The 15089-nt window shown below is 45.5% G+C and overlaps 1 protein-coding gene across 1 annotated transcript in view; it reads right to left on the bottom strand.

Moving 5' to 3' along the window:
• Positions 1-3868: 3868 nt before the first annotated feature.
• Positions 3869-15089, bottom strand: part of Cat (catalase) — a 32900-nt gene continuing 21679 nt past the window's right edge. Inside the window, exons 9-13 of the mRNA XM_055599677.1 lie at positions 11084-11222; positions 8349-8479; positions 6740-6847; positions 4797-4880; positions 3869-4523 (exon numbers count right to left, since the gene is read on the bottom strand). Of these exons, the coding sequence (XP_055455652.1) occupies positions 4458-4523; positions 4797-4880; positions 6740-6847; positions 8349-8479; positions 11084-11222 (528 nt within the window). The 3' untranslated portion in view covers positions 3869-4457. The remainder of the gene's footprint in view (positions 4524-4796; positions 4881-6739; positions 6848-8348; positions 8480-11083; positions 11223-15089) is intronic.

Genomic DNA, 15089 nt, shown 5'->3' with positions numbered 1-15089 from the left:
ATGAGTACTCCAGCTCTGCAGCATATACTCTTGACAAAAATGACAACATTAAATTTACATCAGTAAATGTTCACGGGTTAAAGTCTGCACTGACATTTCCTCGTCTGCCATTGGCATGCAAGGCGTTAATGACCTGCAGCATGGAGGGGAGCCCTGAGCCCTAACTTCCCCAGAGCTGGGGGTCAAGGGACGAGGCACTGAAAAGCAACGCAGGCTGAAGACCTCCGTGTTTAGAGTTTAACCTCAAAAGTAACTTGTTTTTGAGGAAAAAAAATGTGAATTACTGTAAAATAATCTATTTTTGGATTCATGTGTTTTCCAGGTGGATATAGTTTATAAACAATGTGAATAAAATATTTAACATGTTCAAATGTGTGTGTGTGTCAATCTGGGAGCCTCTCAAGGCTCATTTTCTAGAAGCTGGAAATGGAGATATTTTTTAAAGAGCCCTCCAAAATCTAATAAATATATGGACAATTCTGCCCACTACCTTTAGATATTACAAACGTTTCTACTACCAAATGGGGATCATGGGATAGTGTGACCAACGAAGACTTTTAAAAAGATTTTTGTTATTTAATGTGTATGAGTGTCTTGCCTACATGTATATTCCAAGTGCATGCTTGGTGCTCATAGAGGCCAGAAGGCATCGGATCCCCTGGAACTAATTATGAATGCTTGTGAGCTACCTTGTGGGTACTAAGAATAGAACTCGGGTTCTCTGCCAGAACAACCAGTGCTCTTAACTGCCGAGCCATTTCTCCAACCCCAACAAATGCATTTTTGTTTGAGGTTCATGGTATTTGTGTTGTACTTTGCTTCTTGTAAGGTTTTATTTTATTTCTTAAGAGGAAGTGTTTTATTTAGAAAACTGACCCCCCCCAAAAAAAAAAAAAACCTTCTTTAAATAAAACCCAACAGATCTGAACCCTAGTTTTTCGGGCCTTTTTGGCATTAATTTCCTGAAGCCTCACTGAAGCTGCATGTTGGGACGAGCAGTCGGTCAACTTCTCCTGCCTCTTGGGTGTGAGGCGGTCAGCTATTATTCGTGCTTTTTCTTGGTTCTGGCTTTTGGTTTTTCCAACACTTTAAATTTGGAGCCTGTGCCCTGGAGTTAAGAACTAACTGAAACAAAGCCCCAAATCAACTGAAAGAAGAGATTATCCAAGGGTGTCACAGGCTTACGGAGGGAGAGCTTTCAGACTTTGTACAACTTGTGGCAGAACCAAGAAGGGGAAGAGGGAAAGTAGGGGCCTGACGTGGACAGAACAGGCCAGAGTGAGTGACACATGGCTAAGAGATGCTTCTCCACCAACACCAGGCAGCTCGCCAAACAACCCAGCGACCAAAACAAGCCCTCTGCTGCCTGTGAGATGTTTTACGAAACCATCGAAGCAGCCGTGCTGTGGCCGCCCCATGACAAACTGTCAAAGTTGCAGGCTTGAAATAAGAGCAGCGCGCAGCGCATCCTGACAATGCCGGGGCTAGAAGTCAAACGTCGGGGCACCTCCACAGCCACATTGACTCCATCGGTTCTAGGGACAGGGCCACCATCCCTGCAGACTGGCTGTGTACCTTGGCCAGAGGCGGCAGAGCCTGCACCATTTCCCCTTTGGGCTCTTCAGTATCGCCTGCAGTTCCCACCTGGACCATCAGGGGGCGCCCACCTTTCAATCGTTAACCTAAAGATGTCTGCAAAGACTCTGCCAAATAAGGTCACAATTGCAGTTGCAGGATATATGTTTGGGGGTTCCAGCACTCAGACCACCACACTGTTCAAAGCAGGAGTCCCATGTAAAGATATAGCCCCAGAGCACAGTTCACAGTTCATAGTTCAAAGGGTTTTTCACCAACTTCCTTTCTTCTCTCTTGCCCTTTGATCATTTCATGAACTATGACTTTGTGGGGAAAGGCACTTGCCACAAGCCTGAAAAACCAATTCAATCGCTGGGTCCCATGTGATGGAGAGGACCAACTCCTGAATGCTGTCCTCTGACCTCCACATGTGCACCACAGCACATGCACGCACACACACACACACACACACACACACACACACACTTGTACATATGGAAACATGGCTACCTCCATACTTAAAAAAAAAACATGTTGCAGAATGAAAGGGAAGACAGGTGTGAAGACGGTGACAAACAGTGAAAAAGTGGCTGGTTCAATGGATGGGAGATTCCAGTGATGTGGAATTTGGGGGCAGGAGGGTCTGTGAGTGGAGTACCGTTCAGCCCATTTCTTCACGTCCACACAGGCACATGCCCTCCACGTAGCAAATGCTCCTCACCCCATGCCTTTAACCTTAGCCAGAGAAATACCAGTGGGCATGGAGGCTTGAAACGCACTGCTGCCACCGAGATTGCATTCCTGACCTTCAATTACTATAGGTCTCAGGAGAGTTAAGAGTTATGTGACTTGGCTGCACTAACTAGCTTACCTGTCCCCACTGGACCATACACTGGCCAGGACAAGGCCAAAACGGATCGTGTGTTGAGGCACTGATTTACACTGCCTCTCACTCTCGTCCTCCCTAGGTGTCTAACTCTGCAACTCTTAGGGCGTAATCTCAATGGCCCAAATGAACATAACGAGACAGGAAATAAAACCTAATAAGGGGAGGAAACCTCATCTTCTCTCTGTCTTTGAAAGTCACAGAGGTTTCCACAGAAAAACTGAAGATACTTCAAAGTTCTCTACCTATGGGTTATAACCTTTGGAAAACACCCAATACTGATGGTCTTAGGAAGCCCCAACCATTAATGTATTTTTGTTGCTACTTCATAACTGTGATTTTGCAACTGAGTGGTGTCTCAGTTCTTAAAGACTATCAGAAATACGTATTTTCCTATGGTCATGACCCACAGGTTGAAAATCGCTGTTAGACAAAGAACGCATTATTGTTAACAACCAACTTATTTTTAAAAATAAAATATAAGGCAGAACAGTAAACTCCTTATCTGTATAACCCACATACAAATAACCTCCTCCCCTATTGGCACATAGTATTCATGTTTAGAGTTTATCTTATAGACTTACTAGACAGACAATATAGCAAGTCCCTGCTCCAACACGACTCAGCATTGGGTATAAACGGCTGTACTTGCTGTGTCTACGCACAGACCAGTTTTGAAGCTGCTCATATACAGGCTAAAGGAACTGGTGGTGAAAGAGGCAGTTTATATCCACCCCAGGGGCCTCTGAAGCTACAGGCCATTGTGAGCCGCCCAACATGGGCTCTGGGAATCAAAACTGATCCTCTGCAAGAACAGTGCATGTTCTTAACTTCTGAGCACTCTCTCTAGGCCCTGGGGCTTATTTTTAAAACTCCTGAAAATTAAGCTAATTGGTAAGAAATACAAGAATTTTCAGCTAGGCATGGGGGCCCATGCCTTTAATCCCAGCATTGAGAGGCATTGGCAGGTGAGTCTCTGTGAGTTCAAGGCCAGCCTGGTATACAAAGCAAGTCCAGGGCTACACAGAGAAACCCTGTCTCAAAAAAACAAACAAAAAAAGAAAGAAAGAAAAAATTGAAGAGAGAGAGTGAAAGAGAGATGCCTATAATCCCAACACTCAGGAAGACAGAGGTAGGCAGGATTTTGTAAGTTCGAGGCCAGCCTGGTCTACAAAGTGAGTCCAGGACAGCCAAGGCTACACACACACAAACACACACACACACACACACACACAGGATTTTCAAAGTCATTGACTTTTTTCTCAGTGTGCCAGAAGGTCATTCAAAGACAAACAGCACAGTGTCTCCTGGCACCTGGCACTTACATTGTTAGGACAGACAAAGCAAGTGCTATCTAGCAGCACATTCCATAGTGTACAAAGAGTTGAAAGATATCAAACACAATCCTTCCGTGTAAATCATTTTATTGTAAAAATGTAAGCAAGTACAAATCAACCTATGTGAAACCACTGTTAGGATCTGATTAATTGCACAGGAATAAACATTAAGTTTCAACAGTGCTAGAGTTACTCTTGGAAGACACTGGTTTATCAGTGTCTTTGTTTTTGTTTATAAGGACCTTAGAAAATTTAAAAAAAAAATCTGAGTGGGCCAACTTTGTCTTCTCTTCATTTGTGTGTGTGTGTGTACTGTATACATATCAGGCCATGAAGTACATGAGAATACACTAATAGCACCAAGAATTTATCTTATCTAATCAAATCATGTTTCTGGCTAGGAAACCTTTCTTGTAATCATTTGAAAGGTAGTCATTTTAAATGAATAATCCAAACAGAAGTCCTGTGTAGATTCATGTTTCTGTTAAATGATTGCTAAGCCCTAACCTTTAATTTCCCCCCCTTGGGAAAGAGCATCAAAAGCATTGCTATCATTCACTCCAGGAGCCGGGATCATCATTTGAAAGACATCAGCGTGAATCTGTGCTTCGGCAGGGGAAAATCCATGGTGTGATGACAGGGGAGCCTTCTGCTCTGCCTCACAGGTTAGCTTTTTCCTTTGAAGCAAAGTGAGAGCCAGCCTGCACGTAGGTGTGAATTGCATTCTGTGTCAAAGGAAGAGAAGACAAAACCAGCAAGTTAGCTGACCCACAGGCACCTGGGGAATCTCTTAACGCTACCCTGAAATTCATTCACTGTGAATGCTTTCATGCCGTGGAGCTAAAATGAAGCATATGTGTTGTGCGGCTGCATTCTTGATAGCTCAAAGAGAATGTGGAACAGCTGCTGAACTGAGATGACAATGTCAGTGGAAACCTAACTGTATCTGACCGAGCCCAGCTCGGGCTCCTCTCCCGGCCACACCACTCGGGGCTTACCTTAGGCTTCTCAGCATTGTATTTGTCCAGAAGATTCTGGATGCGGGCCCCGTAGTCAGGATGGACGTCAGTGAAATTCTTGACCTGGGGCCAAAGGAAGACACACATCAGCATCTCTCAGCCCTACACTGAGCCCCACTGTGCTTACTCAGAGGGGAGGAAGGACAAGTAAGCCATCAGCAAGGAGTGCCACACAGCATATCAGGTTCTGGAGGAAGCCCTGGGGTCCATGTAAAATCTTCAGTTTATGGGCTGAGCTGCCTCAGAGGAGTCACTTCACCTGCCTAAGCTTCAGTGAGCTTCTAATGAGCAAGATAGTTACGCTTCTGTGGTAGCCTAGAAACACAACATCTGGTCTTTACGCTACGTTCCTGGCACATGGATCTTGGAATTTAGTGTCTTGGGTTTGTGGAAAGCCTGGTGAGCATCAGGATGGAGCTGGTTTGCCAGACCAAAAAAAAAAAAAAAAAAAAAAAGTGAGCATATGATTTGAAGGTTAGGGCTTCCAATTCCACTCCTGAGACTCCAGAGAGGGCAGAGGGCCTGATGATGAGCTCATCAGCTACACCTATGTAAGAAGAACTCCATGAAAGCCCTTGTATGACAGGGACCATGGAGCCTCTGGGCAGGTGAGTGAGTGCTTGGAGATGTTGCAAGGGGGGTACAGCAGATGGCATGAAACCTGCTAGCCCTTACCATCTCCTCCACTTGATGAGTGCCTGAAATATTCTTTATGATGAACAGATAATCCTAGGTAAGGGATCTTCCTGAGTTCTGTGGGCCATTCTAGCGAATTGCCAAACTGTGAACCACGAGACAGTGAATTCAACTGTAGGACAACTAACCACCACCAGAGAATTCAAAAACTTCTTGTTGTCGAGGGAGAAAGCACACAACCAATCTCGTAGGATAGTATGAGAAACACACCTGAATGCCTTGCACTAGCTGCCAGTTAACAGCTGACCTCCCGGTGGGAACTTAACAAGCCGGGAATCTGCATGAAGGGACAGCCTTAGGTTTAGAAGGATGCGCAACTGGCATCTGCCAGGCAACTCCATGAAGAAGTATCCAGCCAGGAGGTGAGCCTCAGCAAACGCTGAAAGGACCTGGGGCACCAGGAACAAATGGAGAGCCTGAAGAGTTTCAGCTTATGTGAGAGAAGACAGACAAGGGAGACAGCCCCGTTCCACCACGGACAGGCTGCACTGCCCACTCTCATTAGGACCAAGATGCCCATCCCCCAGAGCATCCACCAGGCTCTTTGCTGGTTCTTGACCTGGGCTCTGGAACATTCCAGATAGTGATCTGAGAAGCAGCAATTAACACAAGGAGACAGACAGACTACTAGGCTTCTAACGAATGTACTCCTGGGACAAGCCAAAAAACTAGAAAGCAGAGAGAGGGCTTCAAGAAGCTCATCGAGAAGCCAGCAGACACATCCCAGCACCCTGATGCAGCCTGCTTTGGAGAACATCTCAGTTCTCCCAATAGAAAAGAGGCAAGCTTCTACTCTGTCTGAAGAACAGTCGCAGATTTGTGACACTGAGCCCTGGCGCAGACTTCAGACCGCAGAACTGGCAGCAACACTTCTTCTCATCCGAAAAGCTTAAGGCAGACTAAAGCAGAGCCACACCTGGTGATCATACACTGTTGAGTGCAGAACTGACCACAGCTGAATTAAACAGCACATGAAAGAATCCACTCTAAACTCAACTACATTCCCACACTCTGGAAAACAGGTAAGAATGAGCGCATGAATCACACCAGGCAAAACATGGAGACAAGATAATCGGAGTTTGACCGCGAATTGCTGCGCTGTCTAAAAAGTCATCTAGCTCAGGTAAATGAGAAACTGCTTTTCCTTGCCAACGGTTCTTCCACACAGCCGCACTACCTCCATGGGCCAGCAGGTGTCACCCTCCAGCTACCAAAGACAGACTCACCGCTTTCTTCTGAATGAAAAGCTGAGCATCTTTCAGATGGCCTGCGATGTTCTCACACAGGCGTTTCCTCTCCTCCTCATTCAACACCTTCGTATAGAATGTCCGCACCTGCTCGGCAACAACAGCACAAAAATAAATAAATAAATAAAAATAGAACAACCACGGTACAGTGAACAAAACTCACCCAAGAGTCTGTATTTGAAATGCACAGTTAAAAAAAAAAAAAATCAATGAAAAATTGTAATTAAAACTGTCCTCTGTGTTAATTTGTTTTGCATTAATTTGTTGATAATAGTTCTAGCTTTCTGCAACCCACGAAAACTGTGACTTCAACTCTAACTCCTCAGAGGCATACGTAATGCCTTCCCAAGGGGAAAAAAAAAACCAGTCAAGGATCCCACAGGCTGTATACTTCCAGTATACCGCCACTCACTACGGTGACTCGCTTTCATTACTGCCCCCCAAAGATAACGTGTTTAGCTGAGCTGCAGTACCTATTCAGAACATTTAATGTAGTCTGTCTATGCAGGGAGGGAGGGAGGGGGGAGAATGGGAAGGTGGGCGGACAAGCAGGCAGACAGGCAGGCTATCTATGTCATCTGCCATCTTCAACCAAAGGAATATTTTTTTTACATTTGTGCCACGGCACATGTGTAGATGTTAAAGGACAATTTGCGGGCATCGGTTCTTTCTTACATGTAAGTTCCAGAGATCAAACTGAAGCTGTCAGGCTTGGCTGCAAGCACCTTTAACCACTGAACCATCTCACTGCCCCTAAAAGGAATTTCTGGAAGCATTTCCCGTGGTTCACTGCAGCCCGATGGGAGCCCACTGTCAATTTTTTTGGGGGGAAATCTGTAAACAGGCTATCTACACACATACAACTTTTTTTTTTCCTGCAAGTTTTCTGAGCTCTTGGTCATTAAATCCTTGCTTTCTTAGTTCCCCAAAGCTTTTCTTTAAAAAAAAAAAAAAAAAAAATTATTTCATTTCATGGATATGAGTGTTTCACCTGCATGCATTATAATATATACCACATGTTTGCCTGGTACCCAGGGAGGCCAGACAAGGGTGTCACATCCCCGGGAACTGAAGTTTTCGATTGTTATGTGGGTGTCAGGAATTGAACGCTGGTCCTTTGCTAGAACAGCAATTGTCCTTAACCACTGAGCCATCTCCCCAGCCCCTCTCCAAAGTTTTACATCTGTTTTTCCAATGTTCTTCGTGAGAGGATAGTTCTGGTACGCACAAGTCCTCCGAGCCTGATGTGGAAGGCCACTTAAATCATTTTCAAGGAAACAAACATGAAGCTTCTCAGGTATTTGTCACAGGACTTTTACTGTTGCACTGTTATGCTTTGAACTTGTAACACCAGTGTCAAGGCTGGTTAAAGGGATGAGTGATAAGAAAACCTCTCACTAAAATAAGAGAGGTCAAAAGAGAGCTCGTATAGCAAACCTTAATATGCAAACGACAGTCTCATTACCTAACTGGTTCTAGGCCATCAGAGCTAAATAATGAGAGTGGGAGGTTATAAAAAAAAAAAAAAAAAAAGGCACTGACAAGAAAACCAGCCACGCGCCCACCAGGGAGCCAAGAAAGCTGTTACCTGAGTGACATTGTCTTCGTTGGCACTGTTGAAACGCTTCACATCTGGGGAGCACGGGATACCGTGCTCCAGGGCTGAGAGCTGCTGCTCGGGCGCACTGAAGCTGTTGGGGTAGTAGTTGGGAGCACCGCCTTTAACAGGAAGCAGAGACATATTCAGGGGAATGACCGATGTCTACAAGGCATCAACTGCAGACATTTTGGTGAAGGGGCGGAGGAAGGAGAAGGCCCCAGCAGTCAGCAAACACACACCATGCTGGGAAAAGATCCCTCTTGCCCAGGTCTAGCTACAGGCTCAGGGGACGCTGCCCTCTCTAAGGGCCTCACTCCGAGTCTAAATAAAGAGCTCTCAGAGGCCTTGCCAACACCTCGAAGGTTCTTGGCTACACCACTTCAGAAAGCTGATGTGGCAGCCGCTGAGACGAGGCCCAGACAGACACACTGTAGACCTGACCGTTTCGTTTGAATGCAGGCTCCATCTAAACATTGCTCAGTTGAGCAAAGCAACCTGGTTCTAGCTCAGTTCCCTCATTCCTAGACCCAACCTGGAGCTCTGAGATGAGCGTGGTGGAAGCCTGTGTTTCTGTCCGTTTCCAAAGAAAACTTGACGATACTCTTCCTCACACACCTTTAGGATTGGGGGGGGGGGAGCTCTCTCTTTAGCCGGCTCTAATGCTCTCCTCAATTCTACTTTTACTTTCCTCCCTAAAAAAAGTTGTTGTCTTTTTTTTTTTTTTTAAAAGGGGGGTGTTTTAAAAAAAAAAAAAAAAAAAAAAAAACCTGTATTTGTAATATGTTAGCTTTCATTTATCTGGATTTATTGAACAAAATATTGGCAGATACAATCATGCATCCTTTATGATTCTGAGATAAGCAGGAAGGCTTCACTTTTTCTCATCTTGGCAGCTTTTATTAACTTTTATTTTCTGTGTGTGCAGCTGAACTTCTACCGCAGAGCATGCGTGGAGATCAGCAGACAACTCTGGGAATCAACTCTCTCCCGCCATCCAACATGTTGGTCACAGGGACTGAACTTGGGTCTTCAGGCCTCCAGCAGGGGCCCTTACCCTCTGAGCCATCTCCAAGGCCCCTCGCTTGGTACGCTTACTTTCCGGGCTGCACACTGCTCAGGAGCCTGGCTACCAGGGCCCACCATGCCTGTACAGACCACTGCCTAGGAATGCTAGGAACGGCTTCCGGGAAGCAGCCTGTGACTGGAATGCTTCCTGGCTCTCTGCCAAGACAGATTATCCACTGTGGATAATTAGGAGATGCCTCCAATCACAGTGAACAAGGCACCAAGGGTGTGTGCACGGGGAGGGGGGGTGATTATGGTGATCAGTTATTCACATCAGAAAGTAGGCCTAGGACAGCTGCGTCACTGTGAAAAGCAGAGTCCAACAGCTAACCACCACAATATTTCTTCACTAAGAATTTGCCCTCTGAAGGAAGGCTTTTAAACTCTGTTTTCAAATACTTTCTGACCTTTACTCAAAGTGGGAGTTGTCTTGGAGGTGTTCGTGACTGGGAACAATTAGGCTCTTTCATGAGAATTTCCAGGGCACAGCCCAAATGCTCTCTGAAATCAAGTTAGAGAACAGCTACCCCAGAGCAGCTTTCTTACAAGTGTGCCAATGGGATGTGAACATGAAACAATTAACTATAGTGAAGCTCAAGAAAAACATGGAGTCTGTGCCATGCACAGCTGCAATAACAAAAGGACCACAAAAGAAGGTGGGGGTGGGGCTAGAAGAATGGAAAGGCAAGACACAGACACAGGGAACATCGACTACTCTAGGCCTGTGCCTCTGGAGTCCTACGGGAGCAGAAACACCATACTTCCTCAGTAGAGTTTGGCAGAAAGGGTTAACCTCAGTAAACACCCGAGAGGCCAGGAGTAAGGACAGGAGAGCCGAGCACAAAATGGCCTATAAAAAAAAAATTAAATGTGTAAAAACGGCCACTGAAAAGCATGGCAAGAAATATAGAAGAATGCAATCGTTGTGGCCTCTGGGTGTTTGAACTGTTAAGTGGGTTTTTGTCCATTATTTTCTAAGACCCCTTTAGGGTACATATATTCTTTTTATTGGAGGTGTACACAATATAGGACGCCTTTAATTTTCATACAGGTAGCTACAGCTACAAATAAACATCACTGGTCAAACTTCTGCAGAGATCTATTTCCATAGCTATTAAACACGGGCCCAGAGCAGGAAATTAAAAGCTAAGATACTTATTAAACTGCTATATTAAAAGAAAACACATCACCCAAATGTTCTGCTTGTCTAATCAGAATTAAAACCAGAGGCTGGCTGTGTGACAGCATCAAGAAGGTAATTACAAGGTTGTGCACTTGACAAATGAACCTCAAAACACTCAAAAAAAGGCCTCAGTCCGGGTAAGAGTGACTTGAGAAACTGTGCATTTTATAACTAGGTTGGATACACTCCACTGTGTAAGATCCTCCTCCTAGCCTTCCTTTGCGGGACGGACACCAACGGCAACCTGAGGAGGGAACTCTCAAGAAGGTATAGAAAACAGATAGAAACCAGAACCGAGGGCGGGCGGCTCAAACCTCCGCTACTGAGGAGATGGGGTGGCCGGCAGCACCTGTATGGCGCCTCACAGCAGAGGACGACTCAGGGCGCTGGGTGGAGAACCGCTGGCCTGGCATCCCAGCCCACCCACTCCTCATGCCCTCTGCTCTCACAGGGAGTCAAACACATCCAGGCCTACCCTGGTTGTCGTGCATGCACATGGGACCGTCACGCTGGTAGTTGGCCACTCGAGCGCGGTAGGGACAGTTCACAGGTATCTGCAGATAGTTGGGTCCCAGGCGGTGGCGGTGAGTGTCCGGATAGGAAAAAAGGCGCCCCTGGAGTAATACACGAAAAGGACGTTACAGACAGCCACTTATGGAACAGGAAATAATCTCTAAGTGGCATCCTAAAATTCAAAGTACATGATTACCGCATCAGCCTGACCTAGCTCTGCTCGGGGGAGTCAAGCCTCTTCCCACTTAGAAGAGTGGGAATTCTTCCTACTCTTTAGGAAGCGCATTCTTCCTAAAGAAGCCATTCCTAATTGGACACACCATCTGCCCAACTACACCCATCCTGGACAATGATGCCTACCTGCCCCCCAGGGCACAACAGTGCCTAGGCCTGGCATTTCACATCTCACCTCACCAGAATCCTGAATTAATCCCCAGCCCTCTCTACTCCAAGGGAAGAATTCCTAAAGCACAACACAACTCTACAAAGCCAGCTGTGTGGAAATTGTTCAAAGAGGCAGCTCCCACGGTGCACAGCGAATCAGACATCCTGTGTTCTGGGACTACTAACAAACACAGAGAGAAAGCTTCAGTTGGACCCGCTGGCCCTCCACAACCACAGGTGACAAGTCTGAGGCTAACTAACTCGGATATTAAAATTGTGCCTCATGTTTCCCAAGGCAGGATGAGAATCATCTTGGCGTCCCTTTTAGAAAAGAGCTTTAGGATTTGCTCTGCATTGACCTTAATCTCCGATCGCTGACTCTCATTATGCAAGGTTTGCTTCGTGAGCAATTCCTCATTCACTGCCTTGATTATTGTCTTGACTCTCAAACAGTATTCTCATGTTTCTAATTACATAAGGCAAAAAAAAAAAAAAACGGTTTAAAAAATAGAAAGGAGACCATGAGAGGGGACAAAGAGATTTTAAAGGAGAAGGAAAAACAGAGGGAGTAACAGAATAAATGTAACATAAAAGCGAAAGGAATTTTGAGGCAAAGCAGTATGGGGAAGGAGGGAAGATGAAGACAGGCAGAGAGGAAAGGAGACATATATAAAAGCAAAATATAAGAACAATATGTATGTGTGTGTGTGTGTTTTAATGAAAACTCACTAATGTGTGTGCTAACTTACAATTGATTTAAATTTTAAAATTGAACTACATTTTTTAAATGAGCATTAAAAAAAATGAAAACTAACCACCAAGATAAAGAATGCAAATGCAGCAGTTATTTTGTAGCAAATCACTCACTCGACACCCTTAATGCAGCCCCGCTGACTCTGCCAACACTGCGGATAACTAAGCCTGCTCCCCACAATCCCTGCAAATCATCGACACAGCCGTGACTAGACCCCGCCCACAGAAGGAAGCTGGCTGCCTCCACTGACTCCAGAAGCCGTGCTCAACTCCACCAACAGGCTAGAAGATAGAATGGAGCCTTGGGTAGCTCCTGGATGGAACCTCTAACACAATGGTTCTCAGCCCTCCTTAGGCTGTGACCCTTTAATACAGTTCCTCATGTTGTGGTGATCTCCGACCATAAAATTATTCTCGTTGCTCCTTCGTAACTGTCATTTTGCTGTTACGAGTCATAACGTAAAAATCTGTGTTTTCTGAGGGTTGCGACCCACAGGTTGAGAACCACTCCTCCAGCATAACACTCTGACTTCATTACTTTATAGTTAGCAGGCAACCATAACCTCCCCTGTGAATGGAGACGACACACCCAGGTCGAGAAATGGGCAGAGTGAGCACACATTCTGACGATGACTTGCATGGAAGCCTTGCTCAAGGCTTTGTCCTTTACGCCACCTGACCGAATGGTTGTTTCCCACTCAAGCCACTGGTCCGACTTCCTTCTGGTTCCAGCTGGAGCAAAGAAAGGCCACACAGCTGCACGGCCAGGCACTCGGTACAGTCTCTGTTTCCTGCATTACACTAGTCTGCCCATTTCATGATGCTCTGGCTTATCGCTTTGAATTAAGGTTTAAGATTTATGAACAGGACCCTGTTTAGACGTAAACAAAGACGCCATCCCCCAACACAGCAAATGCCACTGCTCAGCTTCAGCACTCTTCAGGAGTAATCGCAGCCTTCTAAACTAGCTCTCTGCCCCAATACTCCCATAAAAGATTCTTCCTAAGGACCCCAGATTATGGTCCTTACCCACTCAAACAACCTTTGACAGTTCTGTGCTGGTCACCAAATGGCTAACGGAGACCAACAGTCCTTCCCCAACTGCACGGCTCCCCATGTGCACCACAGAATTAGAATGCATGGCTAAATAACACCGCTATGCCTGGCTTACATTTGTTTTCTATTCTTGCGCAGAAAACACATTTGCTGTGGCGGCTTCACCCTGAGCCTAGTGCTCCATTCCAATCGTCAGTGTTCTCTCTACTGTGTGGCTGAGCTGCCATCCGACGCCAGGTGTCGCTGTAGTCCCAAAGAACAACGGTGAACTGTGCTCCTGTGCCAACTGTAGGTCACCATTTACTTTCCAATCTATTTTCTCAAAACCAGTCTGAGCTCCAGCCATGGTGATTTCATGCCCTGGTACACCCTGCTGGGCCCACAATCACAGTTCAGTTCCCTCCTGCCCACCCAGCAGGAAAGGCTGTAGGCAGGGTCATACATCTAGATTTCCTCTACTCCCCAACTTCCTCTGGCTGCCAACCACGAAAACTGCAGCTGTACTCTAGTCCAGTTCCCTTCTGTCCCTAACCGCAGCTCCTTCCCTTACTGATCATCACTGAGAGGCGTTAGTTATTCTATTTGATGGCTACCAGGCCATGCTTCTTGGTTTTTTGTTTGTTTGTTTGCTTGTTTAGTCTGTTTTGGTTAGTTGTTGCTTTGGTTTTGGTTTTCTGTTTCGAGACAGGATTTCTCTGTGTAGCCTTGGCTGTCCTGAACTCACTTTGTAGACCAGGCTGGCCTCGAACTCAGAGAGATCTGCCTACCTCTGCCTCCCCACGTGCTGGGATTACAGGTGTGTGCCACTGCGCCCAGCTATGCTTCCTAAAGCAGGCCATGCTTCTTGAAACGGAAGAATTCTACTGTCTTCCCAACATGGGCAGTTGTACAATGTCCAATCTTTACAGGTCCCTCTAACACAGACTCGATTAACACGTGCACACTCAACTCCTCTCATCCAAGAAAGAATAGTTATTACAGTTTAAATATACACAACTCAGTGCACCTCTGTCTTGTGTCGCTAACTGAAAATCAGAATCCTACCCAGCCTTCAGACTCCAGCTCACAAGCCATCTTGTTCTTGAACTTTGTTCCTGGCCTTCTAGCTCAACCTCAGACCCACCACACTCTCTGTCTTATACTATGGTTATCCAGCGATTCATAGAAACGCACCCAGCAAGGCAGGACTCAGCCCGTGGAATAAAGACTGACTTTCTAAAAAAGAAAGTCTCAGATGTCCCCAATGTCACAACAGAGGTAGCCCACAGACACACAGAGGATCTCAGCTTGCTCTCCCAGCAGCCCGACACTTGCCTAGAGTCAGGACTTATGTAAATATCAACCTTCAGTCTCTGTGGTCTGATCTACGGTCTAATCTTTAACCTCTGTTTTTATGTTCATAGTCTAGAAACACAAAGATCATTTTGCAAAGCAACTACTAATCCAATTATTTTCCTACTGATTACCAGTCCAAAGTAGAATTTTCACTCTTTGAACTCTAGGCAAAAGTGATTTAAGGGTGCTGAATGTCTAGCAAGATCACATGATTAAATTATTCCACTGCCATAATCACAAAATTGGTTGAATAAAAACCATCCATGGAGTTGTTTTCACAGAGAGAAAATACACAAACATCACCTTGGAATAGGAGATAAAGTTAAGCTGTTGATGGTTCTAATCATTTATTATACCCTTATAGGCTGAGCTAACTATACTATAGTTTTCTAAAATATGGAGTCATTTCTATTACATCTTTTGTTCTGAGACCAAGGGTT

Source organism: Psammomys obesus, unplaced genomic scaffold, assembly GCF_907164565.1.
Source record: "Psammomys obesus unplaced genomic scaffold, mPsaObe1.curated_primary_1811, whole genome shotgun sequence".
In the NCBI taxonomy this organism is placed as follows: domain Eukaryota; kingdom Metazoa; phylum Chordata; class Mammalia; order Rodentia; family Muridae; genus Psammomys; species Psammomys obesus.
Note: the sequence above shows the minus strand (reverse complement) of the source record. Positions and strands in the feature narration are given on the sequence as shown.